Below are 27,117 nucleotides of genomic sequence, written 5' to 3' on the forward strand. Positions count from 1 at the left end.
AGACAGCAAGTAATCTGATACAGGTTATATATGTATAATCACATTAAACATACTTCTGCATTAGTCTTGCTGCGAAAAAAGAATCAGAGCAAAAAGGAAAAACCTCAAAAAAGAAAAACAACAGCACTAAAAACAAAAGAAATAGTATGGTTTAATCTGCATCCATATTCCACAGTTGTTTTTTTTTTTCTGGATTTGGAGAGCCTTTTCCATCATGAGTCCCTTGGAACTATATTGTACCATTGTATTGCTGAGAATCAGGTCTATCACAGTTGATCAACACATAATGTTGATGATACTGTGTACAATGTTCTCCTGGTTCTGCTCATCTCACTCATCATCAGCCCATGCAAGTCCTTCCAGGTTTCTCTGAAATCTTCCTGCTCATTGTTTCTTACACCACAATAGTATTCCATTACATCCATATACCACAGCTTGTTCAGCTATTCCCCAATTGATGGGCAACTCCTCAATTTCTTAATTTCTTTTTTTTTTTTTGGGCGAGGCAATTGGGGTTAAGTGACTTGCCCAGGGTCACACAGCTAGTAAGTGTCAAGTGTGTGAGGCCAGATTTGAACTCAGGTACTCCTGATTCCAGGGCCAGTGCTCTATCCACTGAGCCACCTAGCTGCCCCAACCCCTCAATTTCTAATTCCTTACCACCACAAAAAGAGCAGCTATAAATATTTTTGTACATGTGGGTCCTTTTCTCTTTTTTATGATCTCTTTGGGGAAAAAGACCCAATAGTGGTATTGCTGGGTCAAAGGGTATGCAAAGCTTTATAGCCCTTTGGGCATAATTCCAAATTGTTCTCCAGAATGGTTGGATCAGTTCACAGCTCCACCAACAATACACTAGTGTTCCAATTTTTCCACAGCTTCTCCCAACATTTATTCTTTTCCTTTTTTTCATATTAGCAATCTGATAGGTGTCAGGTGGTACCTCAGAGTTGTTTTAATTTGCATTTCTCTACAATGTGTTTTCTATGGCTAATATTTTAATTACAGATTTTTTGTATATTATCCAGTTGTTGATGAGGATCTTTGATGTTCTAGAAGTTGTAAAAAAGGTGCCTAAGTCATCTCCTACTTGCTGCTTTCCTTAGTAACGTCTTGCCCTTTGGTCAAGAACATCTACTCCTACCATGTTAGAAAATAGGAGAGAATCTGGCTTATGAGTTGTATTCTGCTGGACTTTGAACATGTAGAGGGAGGGTGCTCATACTTGTTACAAACTTAGATCTCTTACACTGGCATGAGGTCAACATCACCCTAACTTCTCTGTAGCTTTCAAAACCAGAGTTTCCTGCAGCAGCCTACTTGTCTTCATTACTCTGGAGGTTCTCTATGGTTCTGAGAAATAGTCCTAACTATGCTGCATCTTTGCTTTGAAAGTCTCAGGAAAAGATCAAGGAATGTAAAAAAAACATTCACTGATTACTTTGTGGCCTTTGTTAAATAGTGTTTTCATAACCTTCAAAACAACATCTGTAACTGCACTGGTACTTCTAATATTGTCGTTCCCCAAGTAAAGGAATCCATTTAACAAGTACTACTTTTCAATGCCTATTTCCAACCAATAATAGATAAACTCACAGAATGCTTCCATTACTAGACAGCAATTGCTGATCAACCATTAAAAATACATCAGGAATTAATTAATGTCTCCTGACAATTTTCAATAAAGGGACTCCATGGTGAGGATACTGGACAAAACCTGCACTGAGATAGATTTTTTTCCCTTATGCTTTCAGGTCAAAATGAAGGAAACTCATTATATCTAGGTATTTATTACATGGCATATTTTTATTGAACAAAGGACCACCTCCAGGGGCTATTCCACATACTTTTTTATGGGTGGTTTCTTCTAAGATAATGCCAAGAACAACAATAAGAACAATGGTCATCTAATGTAATAGACTAGTTAGCATTGCTTTTTCCTTTTTTTTTTTTTTTTTGACCCTTGGAATCTGTACATTTCTAAAAGTTTCTGAGCATTCACTTTTTCTTTTTTTTCTTTTTTTGTCATATTAGCAATCTGATAGGTGTCAGGTGCTACCTCAGAGTTGTTTTAATTTGCATTTCTCTACAATGTGTTTTCTGTGGCTAATATTTGAATTATAGATTTTTTGTATATTATCCAGTTGTTGATAAGGATCTTTGATGTTCTAGAAGTTGTAGAAAAGGTGCCTAAGCCATCTCCTACTTGCTGCTTTCCTTAGTAACATCTTGCCCTTTGGTCAAGAACATTTATTCCTACCCTGTTATAAAATAGGAGAGGATCTGGCTTATGAGCTTTTAACACCAGAAAGGCAAGGCATGCAATTGACAGAAACATTTTTTTGATACTTGACATCTGAAAAAGCTTAAGTTTTCTACATCACGATTTTTTCTATAGTTTAGTTATGAATGTTTCTTAGCAGTCTTTTTGTTTTTTGGCAGGGCAATGGGGGTTAAGTGACTTGCCCAGGATCACACAGCTAGTAAGTGTCAAATGTCTGAGACTGGATTTGAACTCCTGAATCTAGGGCCAGTGCTTTATCCACTACACCACCTAGCTGCCCCCTAAGCATTCACTTTCTCAGTAAAATTCAAAAAGAAGAAAAGGGACTTTGCTTAAAAGTATAGGTTGTAGAATATGTAGTAGCGCCAGATCTAAGTAATGTTTAACTATTGCAAGAGGCCTCCCACTGCTTGAAAGCAGCAGCCCACTGCCAGGAAGAAGCATTATTATCTTTCAGACATTGTAGTTCTTTATCTCTTTTGTTGTGAACTTGGGTTCCTTTAAAAACTAATTACTCATTACCTTTTAGATTGTAAGTTGTAGGAGTTTCACTGATAGTATTCCGCTAGCACTAGAATCAGATGAGGAATATTCTTTCTCTGCCTCATGCATTGCAAGTCTTCAAACTTCACCATCTGATAGTTCCTCTTTAGATGATTTGGATGGAATAATTCTCATTAGTTCCAAAATCTGTTCATCACAGAGTCTTGTGCATTTTATTAGTTAGGTGCACGCAATGCTTCATCATTATAACAAAATAGAAATTCTGGAAATCTGAAGGAAAAAAAAAAAGACCAAAAAACAAATTAGTAAGATAGTGGAAACTACATGCAATACTGAAATTTTATTTTACTCTTTAAATACTATCACATGGTTTTATAAACATTTAACAAATTCTGCTGCTTCAAGGGGAAAAGATTAATAATATGGGCAAAGAAATGACCCTGTAGAAATAAATTTAGGAGCATTTCCTCTTATTTACAAAAGTATAAAGTAATATAATGAGTTATTTGAGCCTCTGGTCCTTATAGATAGAACCACATTTTTTTTTTCTTTTGTTATCTTTAGAATGCTAAGAAATAGGGGCAGCTAGGTGGTGCAGTGGATAAGGCACCAACCCTGGATTCAGGAGGACCTGAGTTCAAATCCAACCTCAGACACTTGACACTTACTAGCTGTGTGACCCTGGGCAAGTCACTTAACCCCCATTGCCCTGCAAAAAAAAAAAAAGACTGCTAAGAAACATTCATAACTAAGCTATAGAAAAAGTCGTGATGTAGAAAACTTAAGCTTTTTCAAATTTCAAGTATCAAAAAAATGTTTCTGTCAGTTGCGTGCCTTGCCTTTCTGGTGTTAAAAGCCAGTACACTAAACTGGTTATTTATAGGAAATAGTTGGGGAATTTGGTTTTATTTGATTCAGTCTCCTTTCTTGGTTAACAAATTAATAATACTCTGATCAAAACAGTGACCAACCACAATTCCATAGGACTTATGATGAAACATACTATCTACAGATGGACTCAAGAGTGCAGATTGAAACATATTTTCTTCACTCTCACTCTCTTTGACATGGCTAATGCAGGAACTTGTTTTGTATGACTTTACATATTTGTAATGGGTTTTATTTTTCTTGCCTTCTCCATGGATGGGGGAGGGGAAGAGAATTCAGAAATGAAACAATAAAACAAAATTGAATTTTAAATATAAAAACATAAAAAAGGAATTAATATACATTGAACCCTTTTTTTACTGATATTTTTAAAATCTGCTAATTCTAGGTAGGTGACATTATTTAAAGTGTAACCTCTGTTCCAATCTAAAAATTTCTCTTTGAAACCTATTCCTAAAGGAATAAATCTGTTCCTAATTTCTTACTGTTTTTTTCCCCTTTTCAGATTTTATTGTACAGTTCTTAGAGCAGCAAGTATGTAACTTGAACTGGGATGTGGGATTTGTGATACAGACAATGCATGAAATAGGAGTGCCACTGCCCAGATTGCTAGAAGTATATGATCAGTTGTTCAAATCAAGGGTAAGGAAAATACAATTGTAGTATATTGCCTTTTGTTTAATGGATTTCTAGTACAAAGTGCTGAGAAATGTGGGAAGAGAATTATTTCACAGAAGATTGATTTAATGGCACAATTAATGCTATCTCCTCTGTCTGTTAATCTTTTAATAATTAAATGCATTCTAACTCAGAGTAGAGTAAGCAATATTTGGAACCAAATTATAGACTAAAAAGCACAAACTGTGATTGCTCTCCCCCAAATAAGAGTCAGACTTACTTTGTCTAACTCATTTAAGCTAGTCCTTCTTTAAAATTCATTTCATTGAGTGAAACTTCAGAGCAATGTTTTATTTTACCTAATTTTTGCGTACTTTTCCTCTTGAGAATAAAAGCCATACATATTTTCTTTGACGATCAGAGGTAATGGTTTTGAAATAATAATGTCTTAAGTTTCTATTAGATTTTCTTTGCCTTTTTAAAAGCATGTTCACACAGATACTCTCATTTGCTCTTCTTAAGAACCTTGTGAGACAGGGAGGGAAGTTACTATTGCCCTTTTTACAGATTAATAAACTCCAGACTGGACAGAATATGTGGCCTGTCCAGTGTTAAAGATGTTGTAAGAAACAGGGCTACATCCAGAACTTAGCCTTGTACTTCCTCATTAGGACATCAGCTAATCTATGCAACAATCCAAAGAAAGGTTGGTATTTTCCCAACATTACACAAACAGTAACTCCCAAACTTCGGAATAATGAGAGTACTTATTAACACTAGTACTAAATCTGACTTCTTTAGCTGACTTAGATGCTTGATAAAAATGCATGTAGTTCATACTTCTTCATATGTCTCTTTTCTTCATAGGACCCATTCTGGACTAGGATAAAGAAGCCCTTACACCTTTTGGATTGTATACATGTGTTATTGTCGAGATATGTTGAGAATCCTAACCAAGTGTCTAATTATGAGAGGTAATCGGAAATTATTGAATGTTATAATGTGCCAAAAGCTTTAAAAATTCTTAAGATAAAGCTCTTGCAGTATCTGAGATGAGAAAAGTTGTAAAGCTTTTTCCTTTTACTTAAGGGGATCAATTTGACACAATACAAATTAACTCTCTATTGTTGTAATTGACCTCATGCTTTGCCATTAATATTCTTCTGTTCTTAGAAATTTATAAGGAGTACTTGTAAGTTCTTTTGTCCTTCTATTTTTCTGCCTTTTCTCAATACCATAGTCTTTAACTCCTCTAATCATATATCCCCTAGGATATTTGAGCTCTATGTATACCCAAGTTGACAAAACTCAATAGGCATTAATGATGAATTCTAGGCATTCACACGCTTTCATATTAACCTAACAAAGGCTTTTATGGTTCTCACTAGCTCCTGATTTTTTATTTACATCTCTGACTCTGCTCCATGCTAAGAAGAAATAGAGAAGGGAAATAACATGAAACTATCCAGTTCTATTTTATATTTGAAAACTGCTTGAGAAAAGTCTTATTTATTTCTGAAGATCATCACTATACCCCTCAGCAAAATCATGTTGGGGACTACTGCTCTAAAATTTGAGTTCCTCTTTAATATTTTGTGTGTGTGTGTGAGGCAATTGGGGTTAAGTGACTTGCCCAGGGTCACACAGCTAGTAAGTGTTAAGTGTCTGGGGCCGGATTTGAACTCAGGTACTCCTGACTCCAGGACCAGGGCTCTATCCACTGCGCCACCTAGCTGCCCCCCCCTTTCATTTTTAATGCTGCAGTGTGCCTAATTTTATCTGATCATCATTCTCATTCTCAAAATTTCCACTTTAAAAACCTTAGATAAATCTATTGACACAAATTAGTAAGTATATTATCTATAAAATTCATTTTCCCTCATTCTCGTGACTTGTTTTTCCTCATTTTCTCCCCTTTTTTGTTTCTAGGGTTAGAGGTGAACTAGTGCCTAATATGCTGTCCATCTTGGCCCCCATTTAGATTAAGTATCCCCTTTTACCAAATATTATTATGATATACCTAAAGGTACCTAAAAACTTGAAAGCAGCACTTGCCCACATTTCCCTAACTTTCCTAATTATTTCCCTAATTTTATTATTTGTCATTTATCCCTCATGCACATTCCATTTCCACTTTGATTTAAGAAAAAGAAAAAAGCACCTGGATTATAAGGGCATGTAAGAGATGTTTCTAAGTATATAAACTAAAAATAATAAACCTGTCGTGTTTTTTTTTTTTTACAGACGACGTTTTACAAATCTCTGCATGGATGCTGTTTGCTGTTATCTTGTTGAACTTCAGTCTATGAGCTCAACACTAGCAGTACAAGCTAGCACTGGGAATTTTAAATCTCTTCAGGCTAAATTAGAACGACTTCATTGATTAATTTGATGAAAATGGACTTTAAATATGTGTTCTTTGAGCTGTAAAATAAAGGTTCTGATATATGTACCCTAGTCCAGAAGAGTAGATGCCCAGAAGACCTAGGGAATTAAGTGTGTTGTACAATCAGTTGGATTGTATAGTTTCTGTGTTCTTAACTGTGTGGTATATACAAGTGGTAGAAAATATGCCAAATGACTTCTTTTTTTACTACTAGTATGTTGTGCTAGTCCTTTTAAAAAATCATTTTTATGCAGTTGAAATAACATGCATTGCCAAACTAAAGCCTGTTTTGAAGTCTCTTTTTCACACCTCATGATACATAGAGATTAAAGATAGTACAGTGTATGTGTGTATGTTTTACATATAAATATATATGCCTTGCTTGTGATTTTTATAGTTTAAACATCCAGAGTTGTCCTAAAATTATTTATATTTAAGAGATGTTAGTAGACTTTCTTCCTTACATTTCCAGTGCAAGTTTGTTGGTATTGATTACATTTATCGTACAACATAGTTGATGTGTTGATTAATGTTGCTGAACTGCTTTTTCCCCTTGTTACAACAGGTGGCTTACTGGAGTGAATTTAATAAAACAAGACATCAATTAAAATAACAAATTGTTTCAAAAGGATTAACAGACCAGGCAGCTAGGCCAGTTCCTGAGTGATGATTCAGAGGGAAAGTGAACGGTTTTGGAAAATTTTACAGGGACCTTCAGCCAAGATGGCAAAGTGATAGGTTGCAAAGAAGTTGGGCTGTTCATACACCCCTTGAAATTCATGTTAGGAGAGACAAGTGACCCTCCCCAAAATCACACATGGTATAATAAATTTACGCTGACCTCACCACAAGCAAAGCAGAGTAACAAGAATACTTTTTTAAAAAAATAGCATGGGGGGCAGCTAGGTGGCACAGTGGATAAAGCACCGGCCCTGGATTCAGGAGAACCTGAGTTCAAATCCGGCCTCAGACACTTGACACTTACTAGCTGTGTGACCCTGGGCAAGTCACTTAACCCCAATTGCCTCACTAAAAAAAAAAATAGCATGTAGCCAATGCAACAAGTTAAATATCTGAAGTAAAAAAGATTAAGCATGGAGATATCCTCAAATGAATAATCATCATATTTAATATTCATATAGTACTTTATAGTTATAGAACTCTGTATTTGCATTATGTTCCCTGATCTTCCAACCCTTTATGGTAGCTGGCATTATCCCTATTTTATGATAATTAAACTTTGTCTAATCTTAAGAGATATGACCGGGGCAGCTAGGTGGCGCAGTGGTTAGAGCACCGGCCCTGAAGTCAGGAGTACCTGAGTTCAAATCCAGCCTCAGACACTTAACACTTACTAGCTGTGTGACCCTGGGCAAGTCACTTAATCCCAATTGCCTCACTGAAAAAAAAAAAGAGAGCTAGGACCATGATAACAGTCAACGTCAGAAATAAGATTTGTTTCTTCTGATTCCTAGTACTCAATTCTTTAAATGATAGGTAAGTAATTTAAGCAATAAGTAACACTAAGGAAATAACAAATAGTTTATAGAAATTTTTAAATTATGACAAGAACTAAAGAATTATCTGATCCTAAAAATGATCAGAAGGAAATAAGGGAGAAAATATGAAGAGGCATATGATAATTAATCAGTGGTGTCAAACACAAATAGAAACTGGCCACCAAATCATATATAAGGATTTTTACAGCTGCATATCAACAGAAAATCACATATTAATGTGATCCTATGTTCTGTTGTTTTTGTTAAAATATTTTCCAATTACATTTTTTTGTTTTTGTTTTTTTGGTTTTTTTTCTTTTGAATCAACGTATTTTATTATTTTCCAGTTACATGTAGATGCTTTTCAACATTTGTTTTTATAAGATTTCCAATGACATTAAACATATTTCTGCATTAGTCATGTTATAAGAGAAGAATCAGAGCAAAAAGGAAAAACCTCAAAAGAAAAACAGCACCAAAAACAAAAGAATTAGTATGGTTCAATCAGCATCCATATTCCACAGTTTTTTGGGTTTTTTTTCCAAATTTGGAGAGCCTTTTCCATCATGAGTCCTTTGGAACTTTCTTGTACTGTTGTATCCAATTACATTTTAATCTACTTCAGGCCAGAATGCAACTGTGTTTGACACCTGATTGGAGGATGGAACAAAAAACTCCCCCAAATTCCCTTTTAAAGAAGGCTCACAAACCTAGCTAACTTCATTTTCTACCAGCTGCACTCCTTGGATTCAACCCTACCATCATCATGCCTCTGTGGGGGGTACCTTTGCCCCCTCCACCCCACTTTTTCCTTTTATGTATTGTCTTTCCCCCATTAAACTATAAACTACTTAAGGGCAGAAACTTCTTATTTGTATTCCCAGAGCTTAGTTAGCACAGTGGGTGGCACATAATAAGCACTTAAATGTTTATTGAATTGGATTGAAAGTGGTTACTATGTGCCAAATACTGAGTTCAGATCTCATCTGAAACACTGACTGTGACCCTGGGCAAGTCACTTAACCTTAAGACATCTGGGGACATCACTAATTGTCCTGATCTGTATCTTGCCACAGGACGCAAATGGCTCTGGAGAAGAGAATGAGGTCGGTGACCTTGCACAGCCCTATCTCACTCATGCCTTAATTCCATTTAAATCCAATTCATTGCAAGTTATGAATGAAGGACAAACAACATTCTTTTGGGAGAGACAACCTGTACATATGTATGTGTGTGTGAATACATATATATGTACATACACATAGATTAAAAAATAAATAGAAGACACAAGTAAAAGATAGTTATGAAGAGAAAGTATGGGAAGGGGTGGGGGGACAACTGGGAAATCTATTGTACGAAACACATAAAAAAATACTAAGACTTTCTCTAAAGAAAATTTCTTACTATATTACAAACTTGACAAACATTAACACTTTTCATATGCCAGGAAAAAAAGATAATTGTATATAGAGTCATGAATCACTATTTTATACAATTTGTTTTTTAAGTAGATATTCAATTTTACTTGGTAGTAGCAGCAACACTTCCCTCTTTGTGTCCCCTTTTGAATTTCCTTCTATTCTAAGTATTCTTTAACTGATTTTAGTTATAGTGTAGCAAATACTCTAGCTTCAATTTCCCAGAGCAAGGCCAGCTGCACTTCCTCTTTATAGTTCTAGGGGTATCCCTGAGAGGTCAGGGTGTAATCTGGAGCCCATTCAGCGTCTTCCCCTACTGATAAATGCCTGTCACTAGTTCCTTAGTGACTTATCTAGTTAACATCAATTAGGTGGTGCAGTGGATAAGAGTGCAGGACCTGGAGTCAGGAAGACTCATCTTCCTGAGTTCAAATCTGGCCTCAGACAATTATTAGCTGGATGACTCTGGGCATGTCATTTAACCTGGTTTGCTTCAGTTTCCTCCTCTGTAAAATGAGCTGGAGAAGAAAATGGCAAACCACTCCAGTATCTTTTTTTTTTCTTTTTTCTGGGCAATGAGGGTTAAATTACTTGCCCAGGGTCACACAGCTAGTAAGTGTCAGGTGTCTGAGGCTGGATTTGAACTCAGGTCCTCCTGAATCCAGGGTTGGTGCTTTATCCACTGTGCCACCTAGCTGCCCCCTGAACCATGCTTTTTCTTTGCAATTTTGCAATATTTTTTTTGGGGGGGGGGCTGTTCTTTCAGTTTACAGAGTTGTAGTCATTGTATAGATCAGGGCTTAAATTTTTTCCACTCATTATCCCTTATCACCCAAGAAACTTTTACATGACCCTGGATATATAAGTATGTAAAATAAGTATACATAACCTTTTACTGTTGCCAAATTTTTTGTGAACCCCCCCCCTCCCAATTCAGTTGCATGACCCCATATGGAGTCACACCCTACAATTTAAGAAACTTTGGTATAGATTGCTTTCTTGGATCTGCTTACTTCATCAGTTCATATAAAATTTCCTTGCTTCTCTGTGTATGAGATGATTATGGATTTGAGTCAGATTAAACTCTGGGAATGGGATCTGGAAGATACCCAGCCCCACCCCAGTATAGTTAGTTTAAAAGTTTATTGCTTGTCAAATTCTCACTGTCTCCTTTAAGTTTTATTGCCAATTAACAGTATTTTTACTTCTGCTCAGTCTCCCCACTTGTCAGCTACACATTAGTTTTTTTTCTGGAATCCATCATGTGTCAGAACCCCAGTCCCTGTTGAGTGGGTCGGGGAGTTTGTTCACCAATTCAATACTCGGGACTCAAGAAGAAAGGACGGGGCTCAGCACAGGATGCAGCAATTGAGACCAGATGTTAAGTGGCATGTCTCTTTCTCAGAGCAGAATCCCCTTGACCCTAGGGTCCCAACAATGGGTTATTCTTTTATTCTTTATTCTATTTCTTTGATTTCCCAACATAGTCGAAGATAAATTTTAACCCTGTCATCCTTCTAACATTAACATGACTACAAAACAATGCTGAAACACCTGCGTGACTCTTCCTGTTATTCAAGTTGAATATCTTTAGAGATGGGGGCTGGGAGAGGGGAATCAGTGGGAACTGTGAGATCTGAAACATCTGACTGTCACTCCCCCGTTCCCTCTTTCTTCGGTTTGACCTTGTTCCCCCTCCCCTTTTCCCCCTTGTTCCTGGAACACGTATGCATGTCTCCATACATTGATCACGAGCTAAACACGAACCCTGGGTGAGACAGGATTGGATGTTAGATTGTGAGCTCGTCCTAGTGTGCATGGGGACTTCCCCTCTGACCAACATTCCTATAAAAGGTCAAGGCATGTATTAGCTATTGCAGCTCAGGCATTGAGTTTGCTCATTCCTGCAGGAATGTAATAAATCTGTCTCTGCTTGACTTGGTGGTCTCCTCGAGTTATTTAGGTAAACTGAGGCAGTTTGCCCCATACATCTGTATTATATACCATTTCTTGTAGAACAGTAATATTCCATTACATTCATGTACCACGATTGGTTTACCCATTCCCCAAATGATGGGTGCCTTCATTAGGGTGTAAGTCCAGTAATTGGATCGCTGGATCAAAAGGGTATGGACATTTACTTTATTTGCATAATTCCAAATTACTTTCCAAAATGGTCATGCTAACTCATGGCTCCACCAGCAATGCATGAGGATGCCTATTATCCCACAAATTCCTCCAATACTGACTCTTTCCATATTCTGTCATTTTTGTCTGTACAGTATGAGATGAAGCCTCTAGGTTGTTGGTGATTTGGAGCATTCTTTCACATACTGGCTAATAGTTTGCAATTCTTTTGAAAATTGATTATTATCATTTGACCACTTTATTAAAGAATGGCTTTACCAGTAACAGTTTAATTGAGAAATCTAACGGCCTCTTTTCAATACTCACCCTTCTTGACCTCTCTGCACACCTTTACAATGTTAATCCCTTTCTTTTCCTTAATTCTTTCTTCTAAGTTTTCATGACACTGCTTTCTCCTGATTTTCCTCCTATCTGTCTGACTAGTACTTCAAAGTCTCCTTTGCTGAATCTTTATTCACCTTTTGCCTACTAACTGTGGATATCCCCCAAAGCCTCTGCCCTGGACTCTTTTCTCTTCTCCCCCTATACCATTCTGCTTGATGATTTCATCAATTCCTATGATTTAAAGACCTTCTCTATACAGATGATCCTCAGATCTATTTATCCAATGTCTCCTGACCTCCAGTCTCATATGTCTGACTGCTTTTTGGACATCTCAAACTAGTTGTCTCATAGACATCTTCAACTCCACATATCAAAAACAGTTCAATATATCTCTCCCTTCCCAAATCCTCCCCCTCTTCATAATTTCCCTATTTCTATTACATGTACCACTGTCTTCCTCTTCACCCAGGCCTGAAACTTAGACACCATCTTCAACTCCTCCCTCTTTCTCACCCCTCCCCATTTCTGATTAGTTGCCCAGTCCTGACAGTTCTACCTTTTTTTTTTTTCGGGGCATGAGGGTTAAGTGATTTGCCCAGGGTTACACAGATAGTAAGTGTCAAGTGTTTGAGGCTGGGTTTGAACTCAGGTCCTCCTGAATCCAGGGCTGGTGCTTTTATCCACTGTGCCACCTAGCTACCCACATGTTTTGCGAGGGGAAGAAGATGGGTAAGAGAGGATGATGGTTGATGTGGAGGGATGGAGGGAAGAGGAACAGGGAGGGAGGTCGGGAGCAGAGGGGAGGGAGGGAGGAGGTTCGGAGGAGGTTGGGAAGGAGGGAGGAGGATGGGAAGGACGGAGGGGGATGGGAGCTTGGGAGCTTGGGAGCTTGGGAGCGGGAGGGAGGAGACCCCATCCTTCGGGAGACTGGGCATGCGCAGCGGCTCTAGCTCAGTGGCTGCGGGGAGGCGGCTGCTGCGGGTGCCCGGGCTGAGGGAAGCCTGAGGCGGGGCTGAGGCGGGAAGCGGGGAATTGTGCCCGGGATCCGCGTCCAGGAGAAGCCCAGGCCCAGCGGCCGCTCAGCTTCCCTCTCGCCGGCGCCGGCCCTGCCGCGACGCTCCCTTGCAGGCTCCTGGGCCTCCATTTCGGCCTGCGCCGGTCCGTCACCCCACCCCGCCCCGGTAAGTCTCCCCGGCCCTGCCCCGCAGAACCCGGAGCTCCCCCTCCTTGGCCTGGTACTCTCCCTGCCTCCTTCTCCGTGACCTCCCCCTGCCCCCTCCCCTCCATCCATCCGCCCTGCCTGGAGGGACCAAGTGCTGGACCTGGGGTCAGGAAGACCCGAGTTCAAATCCCGGCTCAGATACATTATCTGGGTGACCCTGGGCAAGTCACTGAACTTCTCTTTCTGCCTCAGTTTCCTCTTCCGGAAAATGGGGATCACAGTGGTACCCCTCCCCCCCTTCCCGGGTTGTTGTGAGGATCCAGTGAGACAATATCTGTGCCCCATTTGTAAAGCGCTTAGCACAGTGCCTGGCACGTAGTAGGCGTTATATGGAAATGCTTCTTTCCCCCCTTCCCCTTTCTTCTTGTCAGTCTTCTTGCAAGCCCCTGTCCCTCACACCCTTCCCTCTGCCCCCCCTTCACCTTCTTAGCCTCTTCACCTTTCCTTTCTAAACGAATTTATTTACTCTGAATTATCTCTTTTATTATGAAATTGTCAACATTTTCATTAAACAATAAAATTAGGATCACTTATCGAAACGGTGAAATTCTTGTTTTCTTTGTCTTTCAAAAAGTGTTAAATTGAGCAGAATCATAAAAAGAAATGACCCATTTGTGTTCCCTTCTTGTTTTCTAAGGCGGTTTTTTTTCATGAATGCTCCGTCTCTCTTTTTCTTTTTTGTATTTGTCACTGGTTAACTTACCTATTCCTTCCTCTCTTGTAACAAAGAAGAATAGTCAAGCAAAAGAAATTTACACATGGGCTCTATCTCAGCATCCATGCCTCATTCCAATGTATTAAGGCCTTCATCCTCCGTCTTCCAGGTGTGAGGAATGAATGCTTCACCATCAGTAGCTGCTCACCCTTTAACCATTCTGTCCTCTCCAAGTGTCTAGGCAAGCTCTCTAATCCCTGCTTCTTGGTTTACAGGGTTTGCTTCAGGATTCAGCTCAAATCTCACCTTCAGTAGGAGCCTTTTCCCCTTCTCCTTCTAGCATGTTGATGCCTCTCCTTTAAGATTACCTTCCATCCACTCTGTGTATAAATCTCCAAGGTACCTAGTTTACGTGTTGTCTCCCCCATTAGAATATGTGCTCCTTGACTACAGTGTCTGTTTTTTGCCTCTCTTTGTATCTCCAGTGCTTAGCACAGTCCTTGGCTTAATACATGCTTGTGGGCTAGCAAAGGGCCCCCTCGGCCCTTGAGGAGTAGGGTATCTGTATCACTCACCTAGGTTGCTGGTACAAATATCTGAGCTCAGGAATGGCTCGATTTCAGTCATTTCATTTCCCTTTACTATGTATTCCCTACTTTTTCCCCTCTTCCTCAGTGTTAGTGTTCTTCCTACAGTGACAGAAATGAGCCCTATTTTGTAGATGAAAAAGCATTACCTAATATAAATTAGCAGGCCCTAGCAAACCTACACGTTAGGGGATTTCAGTATTTAAGAAGGGGGCTACCTGTTAAAGATTTAAAGACAACCAGATGATTGTGTTTTACCCTGTGTAGAATACAGATTAGATTTTAGAATTGTTTATGGTACAGTCCATTTATATACTTGGATTATTTATTATAAATTGCATTCACTAGTTTAAATAAAGACAATTTTTTCTTATAGTATTGGTTTACACTTTTAATGTTTTTACACTATCTAATTTTTTTCACTACAAAGTTTATTTTTGGGACACTGCTGTCTAATCTTTTTCCTCATTGAAATTAATGAAATTTGTTTTGCTTGGGAAATTTAGCATAAATATCTTGAAAACTATGTGTTGTAGTGTATGTGGTACTGTAAGCTATAAAAATAGTCTTAAAAAAAATAAAACATTGTCTTTTCCCTTGACTAAAATGAACAGAGCTCTATTTCCCCCCCCCCCCCAAAAAAAAGAATAGGCTTGTTAGGTCAGTGTGTTTGTTTTTGATTTAGTATTTGTGCTTATGATTTTACAGTTCTGTTTAGTTTGTGAGGAGGTAGTCATTGAAATAAAAAGTTTTTATACAATTAAAAACTGAATTACACACTATAGAGATCAAAATATAAAGCATGAGAATTGCTAGTGAACATTGTTTAGGAAAGTGATGGATGTGAAACAGGGCTTGAACAATATCCCTGTTTTTGAGCTGATATGTTTCACTATCCTCAGGAAACTGTTTTTCTGGAGGATGGAGGTGGGTAGGAAGTGGGGGGGAGAGGGAGCACTTATTTATCAAGATGTGATGACTAAAAAAGAGTCTACTCCCAAATATTGAAAATCTCATATGTATATGTGAAATTAAGAGCCTCATAAAAAACAAGATTTGTTGTTTTTTCCTCCTTATTGTTCATTAAGGCATCCTGTAATCTTTTCCTAATTATTTTACTCATTGATATTCTTGACAACATGGAGGTTAAACTAGAAGTTTTATTATCGACGAGTATCAAACAGAAAAAGACCTGGCCTCGAATTTCCTGGCTGGGACAGGTAGGTATTTCTTTTCATTCGAATAAATGTATATGTATTTGTTAAGCGTTTTATATATAATGTCTATTTGCTTCTAAGATAGAATAAGGTGAATAAAGCACCCTTTCACTTGAAAGTAAAATGCTTCCTTATCTATTTGAGGTAAATTATCAGACAGCTCTTTTGCTTATAGATAATGGCTCTTGATGGGACTTTAGTTGGTCCTCTAGTTTCAATCTCATTTTACAGATGAGGCAGTTGAGGCCTAAGGAGGAGAAATGATTAGCCTGCTCAGGGTCACACAGGTGACAGCTAACATAGCCAGCATTCAACCCAGGTGCTCTAATGCCATCCAAGGACATTATTTTTCTCCTTAGGTCCATGTAACCTCCCTAAGTAAGTGTGATTTTTAAAAATAGTTATATAAAAGCTCCTTTTTATTTTAGGAAAATTATTTCTCCAAGGAGAATTTATGGGAAAAATATATTTTGCTATCAGTTAAATTTTTTTTCATATTATTTGAGCTAGGGAGGTGTATCTGAAGAGGGTAATCTTCCAATATCTTTTAGAACAGATAGGGATGGTAGCCAGATCAGATCACAACCCCTCCATCCCACTTCAGGTTGGATTTGTGAAATTAAGTGGCTCCTTTGCATCCTCCATCTAAAGATACCAGTCAAATAAGATAGTTCTTTAATTCTTAAGTGTATCTGTGATTTCATCAGTGCAGGTATTCCCTGGGACTGTGTAGATTGCAGCTTGCCTCATGCTTTCTGAGTCTCTGCAAGTCATGTACAAGTTTCTTCCATGGATCTGCTACAAAAGAGCTACCTGGCATTCTGGGAGGCTACTTGGGCTGTCCCTCTGTGATTCTTTGCTCTTGCCATCTGATCACATCACTTACTTTTCTGATCCTATATTTCCTTTATGGTATACTTTATGTCTGTTCTCGTGGGCCAGTCCCCATTTACTGGATTGGGCAGATTACTTCTACTGACTGTACTTTTCACTGTTAGCCTTTGAATCACTTGCAACTTTAATTCTTCAGAGATTGTGGTATTCTCAGCCATATAGAATTGATGGGAGGACATTTGTGTTAAAAAGATAGTTCTTTGCCCCAGGGAGTAGCTTGTAATTATTAAAAGCATACATACTTTCTCAGGGATAATTCAGACATTTTTCTTTCTCCTATTTAATTGTGAACCTACTTCACTGTCTCCTGGCAGTGTTTGCCATAGATAGACATACCAACATACAAATTTGATAGACTGTATATCCAATGATAATCTGGACAATAGGCATTCTTCATCCATATAGTTACATTTGTATGAATTATTAGACTGATTTCTTTTTAATAATCATGGATTTCATTGTGGTAGCCCTTATGCAGTCAGACCAATACAATCAAGAAACAGGAATTATCTGGAGGACCTCACTGTCCAAAGAGAATCTCTTTTATATTTGAACCTTGTAAAGACCTCTTCCATGTCAGTTACATATAATCCTGAATAAATCTGATGGGACTGATATAATGTTGTTCAATGGTTTCAGTCATATCTGACTCTATTTGGGGTTTTCTTGGCAAAGATACTGGAGTGATTTGCCATTTCCTTCTCCAGTGAAGAATTAATAGAGTATTCTATTGTATGGCATGGTACAGGAGTTCTTAATTTGGATTTCTAGGATGCCCAAGATGTCCATGAATAGATGTCAGGGGATATGTCAGTTTAGAGAAAAAACAATTGCATACTTATTTTCACTAATTTCTAATTGAAATTTAGCACTTAATTTGTTTAAAAGAATGATTCTTAGAAGGGGTATGTAGGCTTCACTAGGCTGCCCAAAAGGTCTATGACTCAAAAGAAGTTAAGAACCCATGGCATAGTAGAGCCAGGGAGACTTGGGTTAGAATCTTGCCTCTGACACTTAACAAGCTGTATGGCCCTGTTCAAGTCTTCTAACCTGCCTGAGCCTCAATTTCTTCACCTATAAAGTGGGAATGATAATAGCAACTACCTCATGGTATTGTTGTGAAGCTCAAATGAAATTATATATAGAATGCTTTTCATAAGTTAAAGTGTTACATACATTTTAATTGTATAGTATACCTACGAGACCCCTTTGCAATCCAAAACCCCAAACTGCATGAAGTTTTTAAAGTAACTATTAGAGAGTTAGGAATTTGTGGATTAGATGTTGGAAAAGATACTTAGAGAGTACCCAGCAAAGGTACTTAGAAACAATGGAAAATTCTCAGATTTCACTTATTGCTATGTATGTACGTTATAAGATATCTGATTAAAATGTGAAATTCTCAAGCTGGATTTCATCTTTGATCTTCCTTGCCCCCCACCCCCCCTTTTTGGTGCTACTCTAGTTAGAATGAGTGAAGGGATAATTCTACTTGGCACCTCAGTGTCTTCTGTGTTTCTTATTCTATAGGAAAGGGAAGCTATTTTTCTTTTGGATGATAAATACATAAATGAAATTAATTTGCCATCTGGAAAGATAAAGAAGAAGATCCCTTGTCTACAGCTTTTGCTGAAAAATGTTGTCATCTTAACAACTTCCAGTAATGGTTAAGTATTACTGATATTTTTAAAAGCATAAATTAAATTGATTTTGGAAGTAATAGTTGCATGGATAGAGAGCTGGTTTTGATCCAGGAAGTCCCAGTTTCAAGCCCTGCCTCTGACACTGTGACTATGTGACTCAGATGAGGTCACTTAGCTTCTCAGTGTCCCAGACAATTCTTTAACACTATAAACGGCAGATTAGGTGCAGTCTGCATTGGTAGAGAGTTTCCTTGTTGGTAGTTCTCTATACTAATGAAATCCGGCAGAAAATGGATTTCAGTTTGTAGTAATTTACAATTGAAATGAATGGTGAAACATTTTCAATTATTTTAATAACAGTAATTTAGAAGGAATACTTTTCTTTTTGTAAACAGATGCTTGGCTAGCTGGTGTACTTAACACTGGTGAAATTTTTCTTTGGAACAAAGATCAAGACTGCTTAAAAACTGTATCTGCAACTGAAGAGTCTAAGACACTGATAACAGCAGCCTTAGGTGGGAATCTCTTAATTGTTTGTGCATTTGCCAAAAAACAGAAGGGGGGAAGTCTGAAATACTCTTTTAAAAATCCTAATTGAAATCTCTTTTCATTGTTTTTGGTGATACTTGTCTCTGGCACACCTAACATTTTTATGCTTAATATAAATTCATTTTATTAACACTATTTTCTTCCTTTGCACATTTTACATGTTTTGAGTGTTTTTTCTTTTTAGTTTATGAAGTTAATGTATCAGGAATTTCTAATTGGTAGGGCAGAAAAATTGGTAAAGGAAAATAAATTTATAGAGCTGGGAAATTTGGCCTTCTGATGGTTATTTTTTCCCCCCAGAATGCTCTCTGAGACTATATATCTATGTATCAGGAGATGGAAAAAGAGTTCTACTTACCACACCTTCTGGATGCACCTTGCTGTGGGAATGTCGGAGTTTGAGAATATTGTATATTCCAAAAACTCTTCACTTTTGGGTCAGTGGTCACAAATCAAACCTGAAAAATCAATTGTTTTGCCTTCTCCTGAAGATAAAGAAGCTGTAGTGGATGCCATTTTTATAAGAAATGAGGTAAATTTGAAATTAGGCAGATATTATATGATTTGAATTTGAAGGAAAAAAGTTAATCATGAGATCTATTTTAGCAAGATAGTAGAATTTCAGCTGTATATTGGGATGGGTAAGATTAACTCATTAGTCATATGAAAAATTTTCAACATTTCCTCTCTACCGTTCTTTAAATATTTAGAAGAATATGTTTTGCAGTTGTAAGAATTTTTTCTGCTATTATTTTCTATGGTATATGCAATAATATAGAATTAGTAGGATGAAGACAGCTAAGAAGTAACTTACGTTTAATTTGGAATGTTATATTTTTTAATTGCATTGTTTGAATTGTAAGGACCCCTTGCCTCAGGTCTTTTTATAGTAAGTATATGCTTATGACTTTTAAAAAAATTATTGATTTTAAAATATTTTCCCAATGTGCTTACCTAAAGAATTAAAAAAAAAAAAGGAAAAGAAACAGGAGCAGCTAGATGGCGCAGTGGATAAAGCACAAGCCCTGGATTCAGGAGGACCAGAGTTCAAATCCAGCCTCAGACATTTGACACTTGCTAGCTGTGTGACCCTGGGCAAGTCACTTAGCCCTTATTGCCCCATCCCCCTCAAAATATTTTTTAAAAAAGGAAACAAACAGTTGTACAAAACTAATCAATATATCAAAAAAGTCTGATGTTATATGTGGTATACCACTTGTAGATCCCTACTTCTGCAAACAAGCCAGGAAGAAGGTTTATTCATATATCTTCTTGAGGGCCAATCTTGGTCATAATAATTTTTCATCTTTCAATTTTTGTTGTTTTGTCATTATTGTTCTTTCCATTTACATTTTTTGTAGTCATTGTATATATTGTTTTCCTGTTCTGGTTGCTTTATTTGAACCAGTTCATATAAAGCTGTATTCATCATTCTGTTGTATTCATATGACAGAAATTGTTTAGTCATTCCCCAGATTGGCATCAACTTGGTTTCTAGATGTATTTGCCTCCACCCAAAGCGCAGCTTTAAATATTTTGGTGTTTATGAGACTTTTGTTTTTGTCATTAAGCTCCTTGGGGTATATACTTAAGCAGCAGAATCTCTAGGTCAAATATTATGGATATTTTAGTTACTTTCTTTGCATAGTTCCCAAATAGTTATACCAGTTACCAGCCCTATCAAAATTTTTTCTGCTACTTTGTTGAAAAAGAATAGGTAAAATAAGAATTTAAAAGAATACTATAACAAGTATGTATAGGCATGATTATGATCTGTTTTCACACCTAGTGAATAAAGATAAAGGTTTAATCTTAGGGAGAAGATTAAATAGTGGTAGGATTTTAGTGAGATCTCCAGATTTTTTATTCTCAGTTTACATTTTCATTAAAATTATTGTGAACTTTAAATTTCAACAAGACTCATTACACATATATTTAAAACTCTTAACTTTAAAATTTTAACATATAAATTATTTTAATTTCTTAAAGTTTATCCATTTTCTGTCTTTTTTCAATCTTGTTTTTCCATTCACTGCCCTGTTCGTGTATATTTTTTTCCTTTTTGAAAATCCAAGGCAGTATAAAACTTGTCCTCATTCTGTTTTTTTTGTTTTCCATTATTTCAAGTCTATCCTTATTTATTTATATATATAATATTTGTCATTCTTAATTACATTATAATGTTCCATTTCATTAACTGATCTGTGGTATGTCATTCTTTTACTGTCAGATAGTGAGTTGTTTTCTAGGTTTTTGCTATTACAAGTAATGCAACTATAACTATTTTCATAGTTAGCCTTTTCTTTTATGTTGTTGTTAGATTATATTTTAACAGTGGGATCATCGAGTCAAAGGGATATGGTTTTTAAAATTCATACTATACTGCTGAGTTGTATATAAGAGGTGTTTTAGTTTTTGCTTTCAAATTATTTTACAATAACAACATTAACTTATTAAGCCTTTTTATAAAGTAAAATTAGTTTTGTTTTGTGTTTGGCAGTTGTTGGTGATTGCTGCTTGTGTTCATTACCTTTTATTCTGAGAATATTTGATGTTAACATTTTTGGCACTTCAGTGGCATGAAAATGTATCTCGATCTATTAGGTGAGAATAAGTGTGTTTTTTTTTTAATAGACAAAACCTAAACCTCTATTATGTACCCTCTGTTTAGTTTCTCTATCACACACACAAAATAATAAACAATAAGCAAAATAGATAACTATCCATGGACCCTTCTCTGGACTTCATGATAAAGAAAAAACAAAGCAAAAAAAGAGTGTTATTTCTTTACCTGAGGTTGATGTTTAAGAATTTGGGGCCCATGAAGTCATTGTCTTTTTTTGCATTGTTTATTTTCTTGGAACTGGCAAAGTTGCTAATCATGACAGTGGGAACCTGATTTATGTTAAGATGTAGGGACACAATTTGGAAAAGGTTAAAGAACAAATTGGAATTTAAAAAGTAACGTGACCTATTTGTACTCATGAATTTTTATGTTTATTATTTCCTATCAAAATGTTTTGTTAACCATTGTGTAGACACAGTAGAATAATATTAACTCACTTAACACTTTGTTTTATCAAGCTCTTTCCATACAACAACCCTGTAGTGTAGATAGTGCAAATATTATTGCTACCATTTTACAGATGATGGAACTGAGACAGAGAAATGATTTGCTCCAAGTTAACACTTCCTGTAAGTAGCAGAACCAGTATTTGATTGCTAATCTCTCAACCCTTAATATCAGGAAATCTAGGTCCATTAGACCAGGAAGGTTTGAAGTATTAATAAAACACTTAGCTGTTCTTATTTACCTGATGGTTATTCTGTTCTGCCCCAGATGCAATTTTGAGGTATTTTAAAGGTGGTCTATAAAGGTAGAAATCTATATATGTATACATCTGTTATTTCAGCTAGATTCAGTTTTAATGACTTTTTAAAATGAGCAGTATATGATGAATTTGTTATGATTCCTTTATTTTATTTTTACAGTTCATTGTCATATCAGGTCCAGTGGGCACATCAAGAATGTCTTTTATCTACCTTGGTTCCTAAATGTGAATCAGTAAAATCAAGAGGAGCCCTGATCATTGCATTTTCAAGGGATGGCCTTACCTTGGCAGTAACTCTTAATCAAAAAGATCCAAAGGTCAGTAGAACTAATCTCTCCAGAGAAGTAGAATTGTAAAAAGGATGACTTGAAATCATCTTAGAATTTCCCTTGAATACATTTATTTTCTAGATATTTTATTGACTCAAGAGTAAATCTCTAGAGTAGTGTTTTGTCGTTCCCCAATTTAATCTATTTATTTATTTAGTAATAAGTGTTTTTATTTATAGTTTTGAGTTCCAATTTTTATCCCTCCTTCCCTCCCTCTCCTTTCCCATCCCTGAGGTGGTAAGCAATCAGATATGGATTATACATTATGCAGAACATTACCATATTAGTCCATTTGTACAGAGAAAACAAAAAAAAAATGGAAGAAAGTGAAAAATAGCATGCTTCAGTCTGTGTTCCATCAATATCAGTTCTTTCTTTGGAGGAGGATAGTAATGTTTCATCAATAGTACTTTGGCATTGTCTTGGATCATTGTATTGTTGAGAATAGTTGTCATTCACAGTTCTTCATCAAACAATATTGCTGTCTCTGTGGACAATGTTCTCTTGGTTCTGCTCACTTCACTATACATCAGTTCTTACAAGTCTTTCCAGACCTTTCTTAAATCATCCTGCTGTCATTTCTTATAGCACAATAATTAGAATATATAGTGTTTACAGAACTCTAGCAACTGCTTGGTTATAACCAAAGCTGTGTTCTAGGATGGGACATATAGGTGGGTGCAGTGGATAGAGTACCAGGTCTGGAGTCAGGAAGATCTGAGTTCAAATCCAGCCTCAGACACTTATTAGCTGTGTAACCCTGGGTGAGTCGCTTAACCCCTATTTACTTCAGTTCCTTATTTGTAAAAAGGGGACACAATGAAGGAGGGAAAGGTGAACCACTCTAGTATCTTTGCCAACCACCCTGCCCCCCCTCCACTCCCCCTGGGCAGAAGTTCATGAGGTCACGTAGAGTTGGATATTATTCATGCCTTTTTTTTTTTTTGGGCAGGCAATGGGGGTTAAGGTGACTTGCCCAGGGTCGCACAGCTAGTAAGTGTGAAGTGTCTGAGGCTGGATTTGAACTCAGGTATTCCTGAATCCAGGGCCGGTGCTTTAAACCACTGCACCATCTAGCTGCCCCCCAGAGTTGGATATTATTGAACAACAACAAATGGTCTAGGACACCTTAAAGCCTTCTTACTACTCTGCTTTTTTGTTTTGTTTTGTTTTGTTTTTGCAGGGCAATGGGGGTTAAGTGACTTGCCCAGGGTCACACAGCTAGTAAGTGTCAAGTGTCTGAGGCCGGATTTGAACTCAGGTACTCCTGAATCCAGGGCCGGTGCTTTATCCACTGCGCCACCTAGCTGCCCCCGCTTCTTACTACTCTGTGTATAAGCAAGGGGCTCTGATCCCATAGCCCTGAGATCTCAAACAGTTCAGATGCCCCCATTTAGAAGCAGATTACAAACCGTTGGAGGGCCTCTGGGACTCTCCTGCCTACCTAGGGATCCCATAATTGGGGATTAGGTTAGAGTTGATCCTTGGGTAAGTGGAAAATCCTGAAGGCCTACACTAGCATCATAGAATCAGATCCAGAGCTAGAGGAGTTTTAGAGGCCATCTGCTTTATTTTATAGCTGAGGAAATTGAAACCCTCAGGAGATGAAGTGATTTGCCCAAGGTCATGCAGATAGTAAGTGTCAGAGACAGGATATGAACTCAGGTCCTCTTACTCAGAGCCAGTGCATTGTATCTAAATCTTTGATTGAACTTGTGGTCAGCCCCAGGTGTCCAGGGTGACTATAAAACAAGGGTTCTTAACATAGAGTCCTGGGGAGTTAAAAAAAAAATTTTTGGGGGATATCTATTTCTGTATAATTGATTTCTTTTGTAATTCTCTGCATATTTCCTTTTCATTTATAAACATTTTGAGAAAGGTGCCATAGCTTTACTAGATTTTCAGAGGCATCCATGACACAAAAAATGTTAAGAAACTCTGTTCTAAAACTTTATTAAGATCTAGGTTGAAGATCAAAAGGACTTTAAAAAACCCACTAATCAATCAACAAGCATTTAAAATTTTAAAATTTATGTCTTTTGTTTTTTCATCACACGGTTTTTACCTTCTATCCTTTCCACTCTCCCAGAGAACCATCCCTTAAATAACAAAGTTAAAAAAAAAGAATAGAGGGGGGCAGCTAAGTGGCGCAGTGGATAAAGCACTGTCCCTGGATTCAGGAGGACCTAAGTTCAAATGTGGCCTCAGACACTTGACCACTTAGTAGCTCTGTGACCCTGGGCAAGTCACTTAACCCTAATTGCCTTACCAAAAAAAAAAAAGCTAATTAACACATTGAAAAAAAACTCTGACATTATATGCAATGCTCTGTACCCAGGAAGCCCCCCCCCTCCACCCAAAGGTGTGGGAGGAGTTATCTGCTTACATATCTTCTTTGGGACTAAACTTTAATTAACATTTAATAAGTGCTTACCATGTGCCAAGCACTGTACAGGACAAAAATTCCTGCCTTCACGGTGTTTCCATCCTAGGGAGAAAGACAACATGTATAGATGTAGGTAGATAGAAAATATATACAAATCTATTGCTTGCACTTGACACTTAGTGGCTGTGTGACCCTGGGCAAGTCACTTAACCCTAATTGACCCCCCCCCCCAAAAAAAAAAAAAACCCAAAACAAAACAAAAAGCAAAAACTATTGCTTGGTACAATTGCTGACACTGACTTTGCTGTCCTAGAACTTGTTCTTAAACAGTATTATACCAATTTTCATTGTCCCTGAAAGTACATGAGTTTATCTGTTTTCTCACTGTATCATCTGCATAAAGTTTAAGCATTTTAATTTATTTTTACCAGTCAGATAGGTATAATTTAGTTGCTCTTTAAATTTGAATTTTTTTTATTTTTTATTTTTTTTTTAGTGAGGCAATTGGGGTTAAGTGACTTGCCCAGGGTCACATAGCTAGTAAGTGTTAAGTGTCTGAGGGCCGGATTTGAGCTCAGGTACTCCTGACTCCAGGGCCGGTGCTCTATCCACTGTGCCTCCTAGCTGCCCCCTAAATTTAAATTTTAAAACTTACCTGTGAGTTTGAATGGCTGGTTAGGTGGTGCAGTGGAGAGAACACTGGACCTGGGGTCAGGAAGACTCTTCTTCCTGAGTTCAAATGTGGTCTCAGACACTGGCTGTGTGACCCTGGTCAAGTCACTTAATCCTGTTTGCCTCAGTTTCTTTATCCTTGAAATGAGCTGGAGAAGGACTTGGCAAACCACTCTTGTATCTTTGTCAAGAAAATGCCAAATGGGGTCATGAAGACTTGGACATGACAGAAAAACTTCACACACATGAGTTTGAATATGTTTGTAAGTTTTTATTTGTTTCTTCTTTTGTGAATTGATTTCTTCATTTGTTCATTGGAGACTGGGTATTATGCCTTTTTAGACTTATAACAATAGCTTAATAATTCTTGATGGCAAGCTCTTTTTGTCAAGATTTTTATGATATGTTTGCTCAGAAAAATTTCCCATAGCATGTCACTTTTCTTATCTTGTTTTTATTTTCTTCTTCATTGAACAGTTTGAAAAAAGTTATTTCATCACCCTCATCCATAATTATTTCTTTTATTTATTTGACTGATAATATATTTTCCACATTTGAATTAGATAATATTCTATTTTCTTCTAAAATCTTTATCTAAAAACATTTACAAACCTTCATTATTTAGCTGGAGTTTGTTGTAGTATGAGGCATGGATCTAATTTTTTTTTCCCCACCTTGTCCATACAGTTTTTTTGACATAATTTCTTGAGTTATCAATAGCTTTTGGTTAGTATGGTATTTAGTCCTATAAGGGAGTGTGATAGTCTTTTTTTTTTAAATTATTTTTGCCTAATAGTGGTAGATTTTGTTGTTGTTTTTTAGTGAGGCAATTGGGGTTAAGTGACTTGCCCAGGGTCACCACAGCTAGTGTTAAGTGTCTGAGGCCGGATTTGAACTCAGGTATTCCTGACTTCAGGGCCAGTGCTCTATCCACTGTGCCACCTAGCTACCCCCTTGCCTAATTGTTTTAATGGTAGGTTCCTTTATCTCTTAAAGTCAGTGATGGTAAGTCTCCCTCACACCTTTTTTATCTTGTTTGCTTACTTTTTCGCCACATAAATTTCATTATCATTTCATTTAATTCTACAAAGTATACAATTGGTATTATTTCTGGTATTGGGATTTCAAGATCAAAACCTATGATCAATTTTATGAACTGATAAAACCTGACCGTGTGTTAAAATTTTGCGTCACCATATCCTGCTATAGCTATCTGCCCAATTTCTGTACTCCTTTGTTTCCATTATATGACAGAAAGTTTCTTCTAAGTCCAGTAGGGCTTAGTCTGTATAGGATTGGTAGAATTGAATTTAGTATTTTAACATGTTATTTTTAGTATTTGATCTAAAATAAAAATTCAGTAGTAAAGATTCTTGCAGGTTACAAAATAATCTTTAGTTTATTTCTTTGTGTTTGTTTTTTTTTGTTGTTATTTTCTAGGCCACACAAATACTATTCATAAACATATTGAATTTTGTCACTCTCCATGGGAGTCTTAAAGGTTGTAGCAACAAGAATCCTGTGGTTCCATCCAGACTCATTAGGTAAGATCTCTTTTAAAG

General features: G+C 37.0%; 1 protein-coding gene across 2 annotated transcripts in view; it reads left to right on the forward strand.

Moving 5' to 3' along the window:
* The window catches only part of NUP155 (nucleoporin 155), a 57,598-nt gene extending 50,301 nt beyond the window's left edge, over positions 1-7,297 (forward strand). For both annotated transcript variants that reach the window (XM_043977428.1, XM_043977429.1), the window contains exons 33-35: positions 4,182-4,318; positions 5,162-5,268; positions 6,539-7,297. In XM_043977428.1, the coding sequence (XP_043833363.1) occupies positions 4,182-4,318; positions 5,162-5,268; positions 6,539-6,677 (383 nt within the window). In that variant the 3' untranslated portion in view covers positions 6,678-7,297. The remainder of the gene's footprint in view (positions 1-4,181; positions 4,319-5,161; positions 5,269-6,538) is intronic.
* Positions 7,298-27,117: the final 19,820 nt, after the last annotated feature.

The sequence above is a fragment of the Dromiciops gliroides genome, chromosome 1 (genome assembly GCF_019393635.1).
Source record: "Dromiciops gliroides isolate mDroGli1 chromosome 1, mDroGli1.pri, whole genome shotgun sequence".
NCBI lineage: Eukaryota > Metazoa > Chordata > Mammalia > Microbiotheria > Microbiotheriidae > Dromiciops > Dromiciops gliroides.